This window comes from Schistocerca piceifrons, chromosome X (genome assembly GCF_021461385.2).
Source record: "Schistocerca piceifrons isolate TAMUIC-IGC-003096 chromosome X, iqSchPice1.1, whole genome shotgun sequence".
Lineage (NCBI taxonomy): Eukaryota > Metazoa > Arthropoda > Insecta > Orthoptera > Acrididae > Schistocerca > Schistocerca piceifrons.
The window spans coordinates 293159032-293174138 of record NC_060149.1 but is presented as its reverse complement, the minus strand read 5'-3'; the positions used below and the strand labels follow the sequence as shown (position 1 = coordinate 293174138).

General features: G+C 44.0%; 1 protein-coding gene across 1 annotated transcript in view; it reads left to right on the top strand.

Annotated features, from left to right (window-relative positions):
• LOC124723154 overlaps window positions 1–11696 on the top strand; it is a 77581-nt gene extending 65885 nt beyond the window's left edge. Inside the window, exon 3 of the mRNA XM_047248345.1 lies at window positions 11388–11696. Coding sequence (XP_047104301.1) covers window positions 11388–11483 — 96 coding nt within the window. The 3' untranslated portion in view covers window positions 11484–11696. The remainder of the gene's footprint in view (window positions 1–11387) is intronic.
• Window positions 11697–15107: the final 3411 nt, after the last annotated feature.

Genomic DNA, 15107 nt, shown 5'->3' with positions numbered 1-15107 from the left:
CGATATCAGTCTCTTTCCACACTGTTTCGGTCCCGACATTGTGTTCCATGTTCCCTCCAGATGTGAATACCTAGAGAATCAGTCTCCACACCAAATCGGGACTCATCTGTGAAAAAAACACTGACCCACTGTTCTACCATCCAGGTGTCATTTTGACGGCTCCAATCTAGACGTTCCCTACTGTGAAGACGCGTCAGAACTACACATACAGCAGGTCTCCGACAGTAAAGTCCACTCTGCCGAAGCCTTCTGTATACCGTTTGCCTCGCTACAACACGTACATTGGATGCTGCGAGGCCAGATGCCAGTTGTCGTGCAGTACTAAGACGGTAACGTCGTTCCCTTACAGCCCAATAACGGTTCTCTTTCTCATGTTACACGTGGTCGGCCCGCACTGGTCTTCGGGATACAGTTCCGATCTCTATAAACTGTCGCCACATCCGAAAAACAAGCCACAGGACCACATTAGTTTCCGACTGTCTTGCTTCCATTCTTCCCATGGCCCTCCACCGCAGACAGCCTGGTAGGAGTCTTAAATGTGCCATACTGCACCATCTGTGACTGTGTGCACAGCGATTGTGGATGTGAGACTACCAGGCAAACACTACCCCGTTTGACAGACGCCCCGACGTCATCGTTGGCGTGGTTCTCCGTTGGGCAGAATGCCATCTTCCGTACAGAACACGATAGTATGGACATTTGTCGACACTTTATATGATTATATCGTGAATTAGACACAGGACGGGGAAACAGTGGTTTGTTGTTTTAATTTTGGACAGCAGTGTACTGCATCTCTGAAGTTTAATTAATTATATCAGCTCAGAAATTTGCAGGGAAACGTTTCGCGGTCGCACCGAGCCAGAAGAAAATGCCAGAAAGCCGTCTGCGATGGTTTAGACATATCCTGTGTGCAGAGGACGATACCACTGCACTTACATGATTGGTTGGAAACACTGCAACATCCAACCTATAGCCCTGATCTTTCATTGTGTAATTTTTATATCTTTGATAACCTGAAGAAAGATATGCGTAGATGTCGGTGTCAGTCGGATGAGGAAGTGCAAGAGTGAGTGCGATTGTGGAGCCTCATCGGCCGACCGCCTTCTATGAGACAGTAATTGATCGTATCGTCTCCCAGAGGGAAAAATGCATATGGTAATTACCCTTAAACGGAACCATTCCAGGATCCAGTTATGGCGGGTGTTCGTTTTTCATTTGACTGGCCCTTATAGTTAGTGTTGGTCTGGATTTTGCACAGGGAACGTCCGATAACATGTAGGTGCTCTTTCAGTGCCCCTCGCTTGCGAAATATATTGTATTCTTTGTCTTGTTATTTTAATGATGCGGAGTAAGGGTGCTACTCGTCGCTAGCTCGTAGCCCATTTGTTCCAAACCGAATGGGGTGGAGAGCACACTGGGCTCGCATTCGGAATGAAGTCGGCTCAAATCCCCGTCCAGTCCTACACATTTAGGTTTTCCGTGGTTCCACCAAATCGCTCCATGCAAATGCATGGATGTTTCCTTCGAAAAGGTCATGGTCGATTTCTTACACCTTCCTTTCGTGATCAGAGCTTATGTTCCGTCTCTAACGACCACGCTGTCGATGGGACGTTAAACTACACTTATCATTCCTTCGTTCTCATTCGCTTGAAAGCACCAAGAGTCTCCGTCCGATGGAGGGTTCGCCATCGACAATGACATAGACCCTCTCTATATAATGTAAATTGAGGGTAGAAGGGGGATTAAAAGAAAGGAAAGGAATTACTGGTGTCAGCTGCACCAGGACATTAGGTGGAATCAGCGGCAACAGCGAAAACATGTAGTGGACTGGGAGTCGAACCCAGGATCTCTTGCTTATCAAGCAGGTGCGTTATGTACGGTGCCCACTCCGCGGACTATCTCGCCACGCTTCACGGCCAACCTACACTCCCACCGAGCGCAACCTATCCGCAGCCCCTGTCCACTTCGTCCATGCTTACGACTCTGAGATTCCCGTAGGAGGTTGGCCGTACTTGCGCATCCGCAGTGAAGAAGGCAGATCTATTGCTCATCTAGGCGAATCAGTTATATGAATGCGTGTTGTCTGTTATTTTGGACATGACCGGAAGAACAGACACCACACACTCACATACTCTCTATATAAGACACTGCAGAGCTATTTACGATTTAATCCAGAAATTGGACGGCCGGTGTGGCCGAGCGGTTCTAGACGCTTCAGTCTGGAACTGCGCGACCGCTACGGTCGCAGGTTCGAATCCTGCCTCGGGCATGGATGTGTGGGATGCCTTTAGGTTAGTTAGCTTTAAGTAGTTCTAAGTTCTAGGAGACTGATGACCTCTGATGTTAAGTCCCATAGTGCTCAGAGCCATTTGAACCAATCCAGAAATTTGGCACAGAGTTTAGAGATCAAGAACTAAGGGATGAAATCTTAAACCCGTTATGACCAAATAGAAGTCTACTTCCTACCTCAGAGTTGACGGTTACTGAAGTACAGTGCATTAGCGACCTTGACTACAAAGGTGTGTGATATTCGACACGAGTCATTTCGTTCACTCACAGAGACGCTGAAAACTAAACTCAGTATTGCAGACACGTGCCAATTATTTGCTGAAGAGTGGGGGGAGTGAAGGCTGTGCTGCTGTTAAGAAATAGCGTGCCCCCTGTACCTGTTGAATGACAACGTAACTGTGATAACACTTACTGTCTACAGAAGAGCATATGCAAAGTCATTTTCACATAGCGATTACAACCGTGAGCCGCTTTCAGCTGGCCGACATTCGCCAAAGCATAGTTCACTGATAACATGTGGTTGCCTACTAAAGTTATATACGAATCACTATTCAGCCGTATGTGGGAATTACGTAGTCGAGAGGATGCCTTTCTGCCACGTGATTGCAAGCTACAATAGCAGCTGTATTTACAGCGAAAGGTCGGAGTGTCAGAAACACTATGTGGCTCAAGTCTCTGAAATTTGTTTCTGTGTTTCTGTGAAGGACAATTCGTTGAGCAGGATTAAAAATTGTCTGGCTCCTAAAACGACAGATTTCTAAAAGATTCGTGCTTCTTTTTTAAGTCTTAGGAATAAAAACCTGAACGTATTGCTTCAAGAGGTCAATTGTCTACGTCCGAGAAAGAATGAGACACATATATAATTAAGGAACTATACAGCATTGTTATTAGTGACATGTGTCTGCGATAAACCCAGATATCAGGAAAGTAACAGCCGCTCCTTTTTGTAGGTTTGAAAGGAAAGTCTACTCCTACCGTAATTACGAATTACAAAACTCGCAGTAAGTTATTTTCATTTATTTATTTTATTGTTTGTTCAATTAGACCACGGCACCAACGAGACGAGGTCATGAACCACATCTAAACCTTACTTTTAAGAAATGGAAACATTAAAACGTTGAACTGTTATACAAGGTGGATCACCTAAAACTTACACCGCAAATACTGCGGAAATAGAAACTGCTACTTATGTGCGGTTTTCACAGAATAGAGTGGTAGTCACGAGCTCGTATTGTTAGTCAATCGCAAGATTGTAATAATACTTCTAAAGTGTATTTTTGTGCAAACATACACGTTTTTAAACAGAAGAATGCTTACTGACATTAACAAACTAAAAGTAGGGTAAATTAGAATGTCAATGGTGTTTATTGTAGTCTTTTGGTGTCAGTCGTTTGCGAGATATCTTATTTTGAAAAGCCCTCACACCGACACTTATTCAGTATCTGTGATATCACACGCTAAAGAACAACACAAGTTATGTGGATTCTGACCAGTAACGAGACACCTGACCATCACAGGTTGTGTTCAAAATGACCACCGTCAGCGGCAATAAACGCTTCCAGTCTGGTATGGAACGACTGCTGCACACGCGCTAGCGTTTCAGCAGAGATATCCGAGCAGGCTGCAGTAGTGTGTCGTTGCATATCGTCGGGTGCAGTTGGTATGTCGTTGTACACAGCGTCTTTCAGATTTCCCCGCAGAAAAAAATCTAAAGCGTCAAACTTGGATAACGAGCCCACCAAGGTACAGGGCATAAGTTTCATAAGCAAGCAGATATACTGCGATGCGAGTATAAGAATCTGCAGCTCGTTGCATAGTTTTTAATGAGATTCTGGAATGGACACCTCATTTAGTCCTCGTTGTTATATCGTATATATCAAATGACATCAAAGTATAAAAGTATGCGAAATAAACCATTTTCATCGTATAACTAATACTTACTGTGAACGACATTCCAATTGTAAAAGTGGTCGCATTCAGATTTTACGGGAAGTTGTGGATATGTGCCATCCACTAGAGTTTCCCGTCTGCCCACAGTCCTTATCCTCTCAGGGATGGGTTTCTGCAGCTGATCGCCATTTGGCAGAATCACCCTATATATTTGATTACATCATCTGAGCTTGGAAGGCCGATTGTCATAAGAGGCCATTTTCCTTAACGTAGTGGTCCCATCGTTCGTAGTTGTCTGAGGATGTCAATGGCTTGCCATTCTGTATTCCATTATTTGCTAGAAGAAAATATAGTATCTGAAATACACTTTTGGGAACTTTCGAAGTTTAAAGCGAAAAAACGAGAAAAGTCTAGACAAATATACGTCTGAAAATCATTCGTTTTTCAGTTTTCATTGAAAGAACATTCTACAAAGGTCTGAAGAAAGAAACTCATAGCTATGTGTTCCTATCAAGATCCTTCGTGAAGTGGTAACAAATAGGAGCATTCCTTCTACTGAAGCATTCAAGAAACTATGTAATAACAGCGTGTTTAAAATCGTTGAGGCTTTCGTGGCCACTTACAGATAAATTATCTGTTGCTTCTGTCTTGGGTTCTTCGGCCGACGTTTGTTGATGATTTTTCTGGTGTTCAGCAGTGGAGGGTGAAACTTTGACAATGCCAGCCACTTGTGCTCTCGAAAAATCACAAAGTCATCAAACAACCGTCGGTCGAAGAAATAGAGGCAAAAGCGAACAGGCAGTTTGTCAGCGTGTTTAAAACCGCTCTCTTTCGGAATGGATGATGAAAATATGTGCACTAACATAAAGATCAGTACCGTATGGTCTATTAGTGGAACATTTAACTCTTGACGGAGGAACTCCTTGGAAGATTGACTTTATAATCGAATCTGATGTGGCAAGAATATTGATAAACATTTATCCAACTTTCACAGCATTTCTCTTTCGGTATAAAACTAATAAATTCAAACGTAATTAATACAAGTTATGAAATGTGTAATATGTAGAATACAACCCGATAATCAAAAAATTTACATGGTATGTAGTTAATAATAATAGGTATGGCCGATACAGGGGATGAGCAGAAATATGGAAATACAAAAAACAAAACACATTACCATGCCTAATACGGTGTAGGAAGACCGCTGGCATTCAAAACAACTTCCAGTTGTATGGGAATCTATGATACAGGTCTTATATGGTTTTCAACGGAATTTCATGTCATTCTTCCTCTAAGATCTACATCTACATCCATACTCCGCAAGCCACCTGACGGTGTGTGGCGGAGGGTATTTTGAGTACCTCTATTAGTTCTCCCTTCTATTCCAGTCTCGTATTGTTCGTGGAAAGAAAGATTGTCGGTATGCCTCTGTGTGGGCTCTAATCTCTATGATTTTATCCTAATGATCTCCCTTCGCGAGATATACGTAGGGGGGAGCAATATACTGCTTGACACCTCGGTGAAGGTATGTTCTCGAAACTTTAACAAAAGCCCGTACCGAGCTACTGAGCGTCTCTCCTGCAGAGTCTTCCACTGGAGTTTATCTATCATCTCCGTAACGCTTTCGCGATTACTAAATGATCCTGTAACGAAGCGCGCTGCTCTCCGTTGGATCTTCTCTATCTCTTTCATCAAACCTATCTGGTACGGATCCCACACTGGTGAGCAATATTCAAGCAATGGGCGAACAAGTGTACTGTAACCTACTTCCTTTGTTTTCGGATTGCATTTCCTTAGGATTCTTCCAATGAATCTGTCTAGCATCTGCTTTACCGACGATCAACTTTATATGATCATTCCATTTTAAATAACTAATAATGCCTACTCCCAGATAATTTATGGAATTAACTGCTTCCAATTGCTGACCTGCTATATTGTAGCTAAATGATAAAGGATCTTTCTTTCTATGTATTCGCAGCACATTACACTTGTCTACATTGAGATTCAATTGCCATTCCCTGCACCATGCGTCAATTCGTTGCAGATTCTCCTCCATTTCAGTACAATTTTCCATTGTTACAACCTCTCGATATACCACAGCATCATCCGCAAAAAGCCTCAGTGAACTTCTGATGTTATCCACAAGGTCATTTATGTTTATATTGTGAATAGCAACAATGGTCCTACGACACTCCCCTGCGGCACACCAGAAATCACTCTTACTTTGGAAGAATTCTCTCCATTGAGAATGTCATGCGGCGTTCTGTTATCTAGGAACTCTTCAATCCATTCACACAATTGGTCTGATAGTCCATATGCTCTTACTTTGTTCATTAAACGACTGTGGGGAACTGTATCGAACGCCTTGCGGAAGTCAAGAAACACGGCATCTACATGGGAACCCGTGTCTATGGCCCTCTGAGTCTCGTGGACGAATAGCGCGAGCTGGGTTTTACAAGATCGTCTTTTTCGAAACCCATGCTGATTTCTACAGAGTAGATTTCTAGTCTCCAGAAAAGTCATTATACTCGAACATAATACGTGTTCCAAAATAGTGGCAATTTCAAGTAACCAGACGTAAACTCGGACAGAACTTGGAAATAGTGTGACATAAAACTCATCCAACCAAATTACTTTTTTCTACTGTTCCATAGACCAGGTTTTATTGCTTCGGCACCACGTTTTCCTTTTACTGGCATTTATATCGCGGATGTGTGGTTTTAGAATTCCAGCTCGCCCTGAAATTCCCACCCTATGAAACTCCCTTCGTGCTGTATTAGTGCTGGACAGGGCTCGCGAGTGCGACAGTCAGTTCTGCAGTGGCTTTTGCAGCTGTCGTCCCCTTTATTTTTCATCACAACTCTCTTCAGTGCCCGTCTGTCACACTCACTCAATACTCACTTTCGTCCACGTTTTGACTTAGCAGATGATGTTTCTCCGTTTTCCTGTATGCAGTATAGGTGTTCGATGCGTTGCCTCTTGAAACACCAAACACTTTGGATCCTTTGGTTACGGAAGCACGCACCATACGAGCACCAACAATTTGTCCACATTCGAATTCACTTAGTTCCGACATAATGCACTTACAACTACACAGAACACTGTTCTGAACACGACTGACGGTTGTAGCATATTGAGGGCACTGCGTAGGTGTCGTTCGTGGTGAAATACAACAGCCCCCCCTGCAGGCTTGGCTAGTGTCTTCGTTTATGTGCAAACATGCATTTCTCGCGGTGTTTCTATATTTTTGTCCAACCACTATATAAACGCGCATGTAGTGTTAATAACAACGATGATACTAATAATGACTTTTCTTTAGAAATGACATATTGTGACACGTGAAGCTGCTGTATATTTTTTTTTAACTGCGCAAGTGATTTCTGTCAGAGTACACCTTCCAGCAAATTTTTTTTTAATAACAGGTGTTACATATACAGAGTGATCCAAGTCAGACAGGACACCCCCCCAAATATATCCAGAATCAGTAAATATTTCGAGGTGTGGTTTTCACCAAGTTATAGCGGACAATATGGCGAAACTTTCGCAAGTAGTTTTTAACATCTATAGTCGCCAAATTACGACACTGACTTTATTTTCTAATGAAACCATATACTTTTTTCTGTGGCAGTTGAAACAAGCTACTTAGAGAATTTCAGCAACATAGCATATATCGGAATTGATCAAATAGTATTAAGATGATAACGCCGCAAACGACTGTCCACCATCAGGAGAAGAGGTTCTACAGATGTCTGCCCTATTATACTAAATGTAAACAAACATGTAACTAAGGTCCAAATGGCCCTGAGCACTATGGGACATAACGTCTGACCTCCTCAGTCCCCCAGAACGTAGAACTACTTAAACCTAACTAACCTAAGGACATCACACATATCCATGCCCGAGGCAGGATTCGAACCTGCGACGTAGCGGTCGCGCGGTTCCAGACTGAAGCACCTAGAACCGCTCGGCCACTTCGACCGACAACTAAGGTACGGTTCGTGTGTATTATCACGGTAGTCATTTAAGTGCTCAAAATGTTGATCTTGAGCATTGCTACGCGCGATAAGGTGATTCTGGAGAAACAATACCGCACGTTGAATTTCACCTGGAGTTAACGGCAGCACAAGCCGGTGTTACAAGGCATTTCATTCCTTCGGATTTCGTAGGTGCTTTCTAATGGACCTCTTGTTTTATTTTTCGCCATAGATAAAAGTATAGAAGTGCTAAATTTTCTGAGTGTCCAGACCATTTTGGATTTTCTGAACGACCGTTCCGATGCTCTCTAAATGTTCTCTTGGGAGGGTCTGCCATTACATGTGTGGAATGGGAGGGACATCCGTGTGATACCGCACTGATTGTTTTATGTCAAGTGGGTTGTCTTCCAACAACTGTGGCAGCGACATATCTTCAGAATTACAGCTGCTCTAATAGTTTGGCGACATTTGCGTTAAACTATATCCACTTTTACGACTATCACATACATTGTGAATGTCTAAAGTTACCTGATTGCTACAACAGCAGAACACAGACTGGTGGGCTTCTAGCGCACTGGTAGACACGAGAACCATACCTGAGTTAGGTGTTTGCTTACATTTAGTATGTTAGTGGAACCTCTTCTCATGATGGCGGGACAATGGCTTTCGGCACTGTTATCTTGATACTGTTTGATCAAGTCTGATATATATTATGTCGTAGAATTTCTCCTAGAAGTTTCTTTCAAATTCCACTGAAGGGTGATTCAACTGCTCGTACTGATGGATTTTATTCAACCCGCAACGCCTTTAAATACCACATGCAAGATTTGCATATTCTCTCACTCGCTCTGTGGAAACCATTGTTCCCACTATAAAAATGAACAGGAACTGTTTATAGCAAATTTAATGTACTCAAATTTTATACTGCGATAAGTTCCACTAGAGGCCGTATTTTTCGAATTATTCGAGAAAAACTTAGAGATGAGACCTTCAAACGCGTTTTTCTTGATTACTCGAAAACCATGGCTTTCAGTGAAAACGTATTTCAGTATAAAATTTAACGACATTAAAGATCCTGCAGAAAGGTCCTGTTCATTTTTCCTGTTGGAATAATAGTTTGCGTGTAGCAGGCAAGAGAATATGAAAATCTCGTGTGTAGTTTTTGAAGACGTTGCGGGTTGCATAAAACCGCTAGGGGGAACTGAACACCCTGTATGGTTCAATTAGAAAAAGAAGCCGGTGCCATAATTCAGCTGCTGTAAACGATAAAAATTATTTGCGAACATTGGGAAATTCGTCATGTTGTCCACCATGACTTGCGAAAGCAGCATCTCGATGCATTTACTCATTCTGGATATACACTACTGGCCATTAAAATTGCTACACCAAGAAGAAATGCAGATGATAAATGGGTATTCATTGGACAAATATATTATACTAGAACTGACATGTGATTACACTTTCACACGATTTGGGTGCATAGATCCTGAGTAATCAGTACCCAGAACAACCTTCTCTGGCCGTAATAACGGCCTTGATACGCCTCGGCATTGAGTCAAACAGAGCTTGGATGGCGTGTACAGGTACAGCTGCCCATGCAGCTTCAACACGATACCACAGTTCATCAAGAGTAGTGACTGGCGTATTGTGACGAGCCAGTTGCTCGGCCACCATTGACCAGACGTTATCAATTGGTGAGAGATCTGGAGAATGTGCTGGCCAGGGTAGCAGTCGAACATTTCCTGTATCCAGAAAGGCCCGTACAGGACCTGCAACATGCGATCGTGCATTATCCTGCTGAAATGTAGGGTTTCGCAGGGATCGAATGAAGGGTAGAAAATGGTTCAAATGGCTCTGAGCACTATGGGACTCAACTTCTGAGGTCATTAGTCCCCTAGAACCTAGAACTAGTTAAGCCTAACTAACCTAAGGACATCATACACATCCATGCCCGAGGCAGGATTCGAACCTGCGACCGTAGCGGTCTCGCGGTTCCAGACTGCAGCGCCTAGAACCGCACGGCCACTTCGGCCAGCAATGAAGGGTACAGCCACGGGTTGTAACACATCTGAAATGGAGCGTCCACTGTTCAAAGTGCTGTCAATGCGAACAAGAGGTAACCGAGGCTTGTAATCAATGGCACCCCATACCATCACGCCAGGTGATACGCCAGTATGGCGATGACGAATACACGCTTCCAATGTGTGTTCACCGCGATGTCGCCAAACACGGATGCGACCATCATGATGCTATAAACAGAACCTGGGTTCATCCGAAAAAATGACGTTTTGACATTCGTGCACCCAGGTTCGTCGTTGAGTACACCATCGCAGGCGCTCCTGTTTGTGATGCAGCATCAAGGGTAACCGCAGCCATGGTATCCGAGCTGATAGTCCATGCTGCTGCAAACGTCGCCGAACTGTTCGTGCAGATGGTTGTTGTCTTGCAAACGTCCCCATCTGTTGTCTCAGGGATCGAGACGTGGCTGCACGATCCGTTACAGCCATGCGGATAAGCTGCCTGTTATCTCGACTGCTAGTGATACGAGGCCTTTGGGATCCAGCACGGCGTTCCGTATTACCCTCCTGAACCCACCGATTCCATATTCTGCTAACAGTCATTGGATCTCGACCAACGCGAGCAGCAATGTCGCGATACGATAAACTGCAATCGCGATAGGCTACAATCCGACCTTTATCAAAGTCGGAAATGTGATGGTATGCATTTCTCCTCCTTACACGAGGCAACACCAAAATTTTCACCAGGCAACACCGGTCAACTGCTGTTTGTGTATAAGAAATCTGTTGGAAACTTTCCTCATGTCATCACGTTGTAGGTGTCGCCACCGGCGCCAACCTTGTGTGAATACTCTGAAATGCTAATCATTTGCATATCACAACATCTTCTTCCTGTCGGTTAAATTTCGCGTCTGTAGCACGCCATCTTCGTGGTGTAGCAGTTTTAATGGCCAATAGTGTACTCATATGGAGTGGCCTGTCTTAGCTACCTCACCATGTATTTATCATAAAACAACTGTCAAGACACAATATTTGTAAGATGACTTTTTTTTTTTTTTTTACGAAACAGTAGCTTATTGAGATATGCTTTGGTTGTTGCTCCTCAGATATCGATTCAGTTGTTTAGGGTGCGTTACATTCTGAGTTTTCGCCAAAGCTCGCTGATTGACCCTAGTCCAGGATGTGTAAGAGCAGCGGCCATTTCTTTGTGTTGCAGCTGGTGGAGAGCGAGCGGCCGAGTGCTCGCATGGCGCCCCCGCGCCGCCTGGACTGGATATTGGCCGGCGAGCCGGAGCTGGACTACGCGCAGTGACGCCTGCCGCCGCCGCCGCCCCAGTATTGGCTCACCACTTCCGCCGCGCTCTCTCTTCTTCCTTAACCTTCTCATTATGTTTTGTAATGATATACCCATTGAATTCCCCCTACTCCCTTTACAATCGTGACAGCGATTGACTGCAGAATTGCTTCCTGTAAAATACTTAGCAGTGCTGTATGGTTTATTTATTAAAGCTAAAATGCTAAAATATATTTTTAATCTTCGCAGCACTTACTCTTTGTGTTTGATGAAGTAGTAATACCTTTACCCATGATTCTAGACGATGTTTGGAACTCTAAAAAGAAATATCTACTTGAAGAAAACACCGCATCGTCCATGACAGCCACTTTGGTTCCAGAGTAACCGTAAATGAAATAACTGATGCTCCACCTGTTCACACGTAATATCAAAACACTCGTGAAGAACAACGATATTTTCTGGATTTTCGAAGAGCTTCCGATTACTGACGCCTTTATATGTGATATCTAGCAAGTTTTCTATCCTGGTTTGAGTGTCATCCTAAGATCCAGACATAATTTTGAATGCGCCCCCACTGAAGTACTACAGGATAGTTGCTGCCTGTGTTATACACTGGCTGACAAAAAAGTGTAGCACGCAGAAGGGGTTGAGAAGATATGTGATGTTACTCCACTGATTACAATTTAGTCAAATTTAAAAAGAATTTGTCAGTATGGTACCACTTACCAGTATGACGTTGCACTCCCTTTAGCCTGGATGCTTGCACTGATGCGGTTGGGAAGAGCGCCATGAAGCAGTTGCATCCTCTCTTGGGGCGAGCTGGCTCACAATTGTTGCAAATGATCTTTGATATCCTGGATACTAGCAAGGGACGCAGCTGTCGTCTGAGCTGGTCCCAAAAATGTCCTATCAGGGACAGATCAGGAGGTCTTGCTGGGTACATGAACACCTCAACATCACACAGATAGTTCATAGAGACATTTGCCATATATGGACGATCCTTGTCCTGCTGAAAAATGGCACCATGATACTGTCGCACGAGAGTCAGCGCATGAAGACGCAGGATCCCCGTGAGCTACATCGATCACCATTAGCCGTGGCTCGCCACGACGTGACACGTCTGTCTCTCCAAAACACTGGAAGAATGTGACTTCTCACGAGGTCGTCACCATATTCGCCTGATGAAGGTCATCCAGCTAGTTCAGAACTGTGATCCATCACTGAACACAATGTGACCTCATACATAAGCAGTCCATGCTTCCCGGTCACGGCATCACTTCAGTCGCAACTGTTTGTGTTGTGGTGTTAACCACAACCTACGCATAGGAGGTTAATTTCCTAGTCCAGCTGCTGCTAGTCTCCGACCAATAGTGTGGGATGACACAGAACCTTGCAGGGAGTTCATTAGTGACTCTCGGATGCCAGGTACAGATGTGGAGGGGTTACAGGGTGCTTAGTGCACAATATGGCGATCCCTCCTTGTGGTCGACAGACGTGGTCGACTGGAACCTTGACGACGAGTGTACCCGCCCTAACGTTCCCACGAATTCCAGCGTCGGACCACTGTCACATCCAAACGCCCTACAAATCCAGATATTGCACGATTCGTCCAGCTAGCCCAATGGCGACCCACAATGTGGTGCTCACAAATTGTCAGGTGCTGATAACACAGTCTCGCACGAGTGCACGACATCCCTGTATCAATGAAGACTCAATATTTGACGCTCTTGACGCCCCTTATACTACGCAATCACGATATTATTGCACTTAGTGCTATGAGAAACGCGCGGTGACATTACACAACTAGTATAGTGATGACTAAGCAAAATACATCGCACTGTCAATGCTTTCAGGTCATTTGCCCATATACTATCAATCCTGATTAAGCATTGACTCACGATAAGCCGACTGAAGCGCCCTCACTCCCAGATGCAATAATATTATGGTTGACTAATATATCCTACCAAGGCTGATACAAAGCCCGCCGAGCTAGCCGCGCGGTCTAACGCGCTGCTTCCCGAACAGGAAGGCATGCTGGTCCCTGGCACGAATCCGCCCGGCGTATTAGTGTTGTCCGGTGTGCCAGCCAGCCTGTGGATGGTTTTTAAGGCGGTTTTCCATCGGCGAATGCGGGCTGGTTCCTCTTATTCCGCCTCAGTTACACTATGTAGGCGATTGCTGCGCAAACACTGTCTCCATGTACAGATGCACCATAATTACTCTATCACGCAACCATTTGGGGTTACACTCGTATGGTATGAGACGTTCCTGGGGAGGGGGTGGGGGGTGGGGGTCCACTGGGAGCCGAACCGCACAATAACCCTGGGTTTCGCGTGGGGTGGTGGTGGGGTGGGGTGAGTGGACTGCTGTAGCCTGTTGTGGGGTTGTGAACCACTAAGGGCTACGGCGGGACGAAGCCTCTCCGTCTTTTCTAGGTCCCCGATTCAATACACAATACAAGCCTGATACAACGTTAAACACAAACAACATTAATGCTCTCTGGTAGCCGTTCTACCTGTCACAGGGAAATGGAACTGTCATCACTTACACAGTGGATGATGGTGTGTACATGAACAAAGTTACATATACAACCAACTGTATCTTCTAGGTGCTTCACTTTTTTCTCAGGTAATGGAGTATTTCAATAAATGCGCTAATAATGTCAGTTGTAAAGTCAGAATTTCGCGTATGAAGCAGTAATGTGTCTGATAAAAAGTATAATAATGTCTGATCATTTCTTACTTGTGGCTAAGATTGGTAAGTTGCTCTTAATGTAGAAAAATATGAAGTGGTTCACTTCACAAAACATACTAGTCTAGTGAACTTCGGCACAAGATTAATGAGTCACAACTATAGTCAGATATGTAAAACACACATGTGGAAGTAACAGCCTTAAGTATATAAAATGAAACAAATACTTAGAGTCTGTTGAGAGTACAGCAATGAGAAACGTTTCGATTCATTTGTAGGACATAGAGACACTGCAGATGGCGTATGAAAAAAAGCTGCTTACAATAACCTTACACGAAAATTCTGGGAAAATGGACATTGCTAACGAGTTTGCCGAACAGGGAACGTCTAGTGTATACACAGAAGCGTGACGTCAATGAACATAGTTGAAGAGCCTGAAAATCAGTACTGAAAGACACATGAAGAAAGTCGAGCATGCTGCTAAAACATGACTAGAAAATTCGAAAAATCGATTTTCATTATAGTATCTTTGGAATTTCTTATACTTCCTGCATAAAGTTTGACTGTGAAGATGAAAAGAGTGGCTAACAACAGCTTGAGCAGAGTCAAGTATGAGTCCACCAACGATAACATAGGATACAATAAAAGTGCTCTGACTCGCACTTAACATTGATTTCCCAAAATGCAGGTATAGTTATTCAGATGGTTCAGATGGCTCTAAGCACTATGGGAGTTAACATCTGAGGTCATCAGTCCCCTAGAACGTAGAACTACTTAAACCTAACTAACCTAAGGAAACCACACACATCCATTCCCGAGGCAGGATTTGAACCTGCGACCGTAGCAACAGCGCGGTTCCGAACTGAAGCGCCTAGAACCGCTCGGCCACATCGGCCGGCATATAGTTATTAGTTTGGTGTTTCTCTTCAGTGTATCGTATGCGAATAGTGA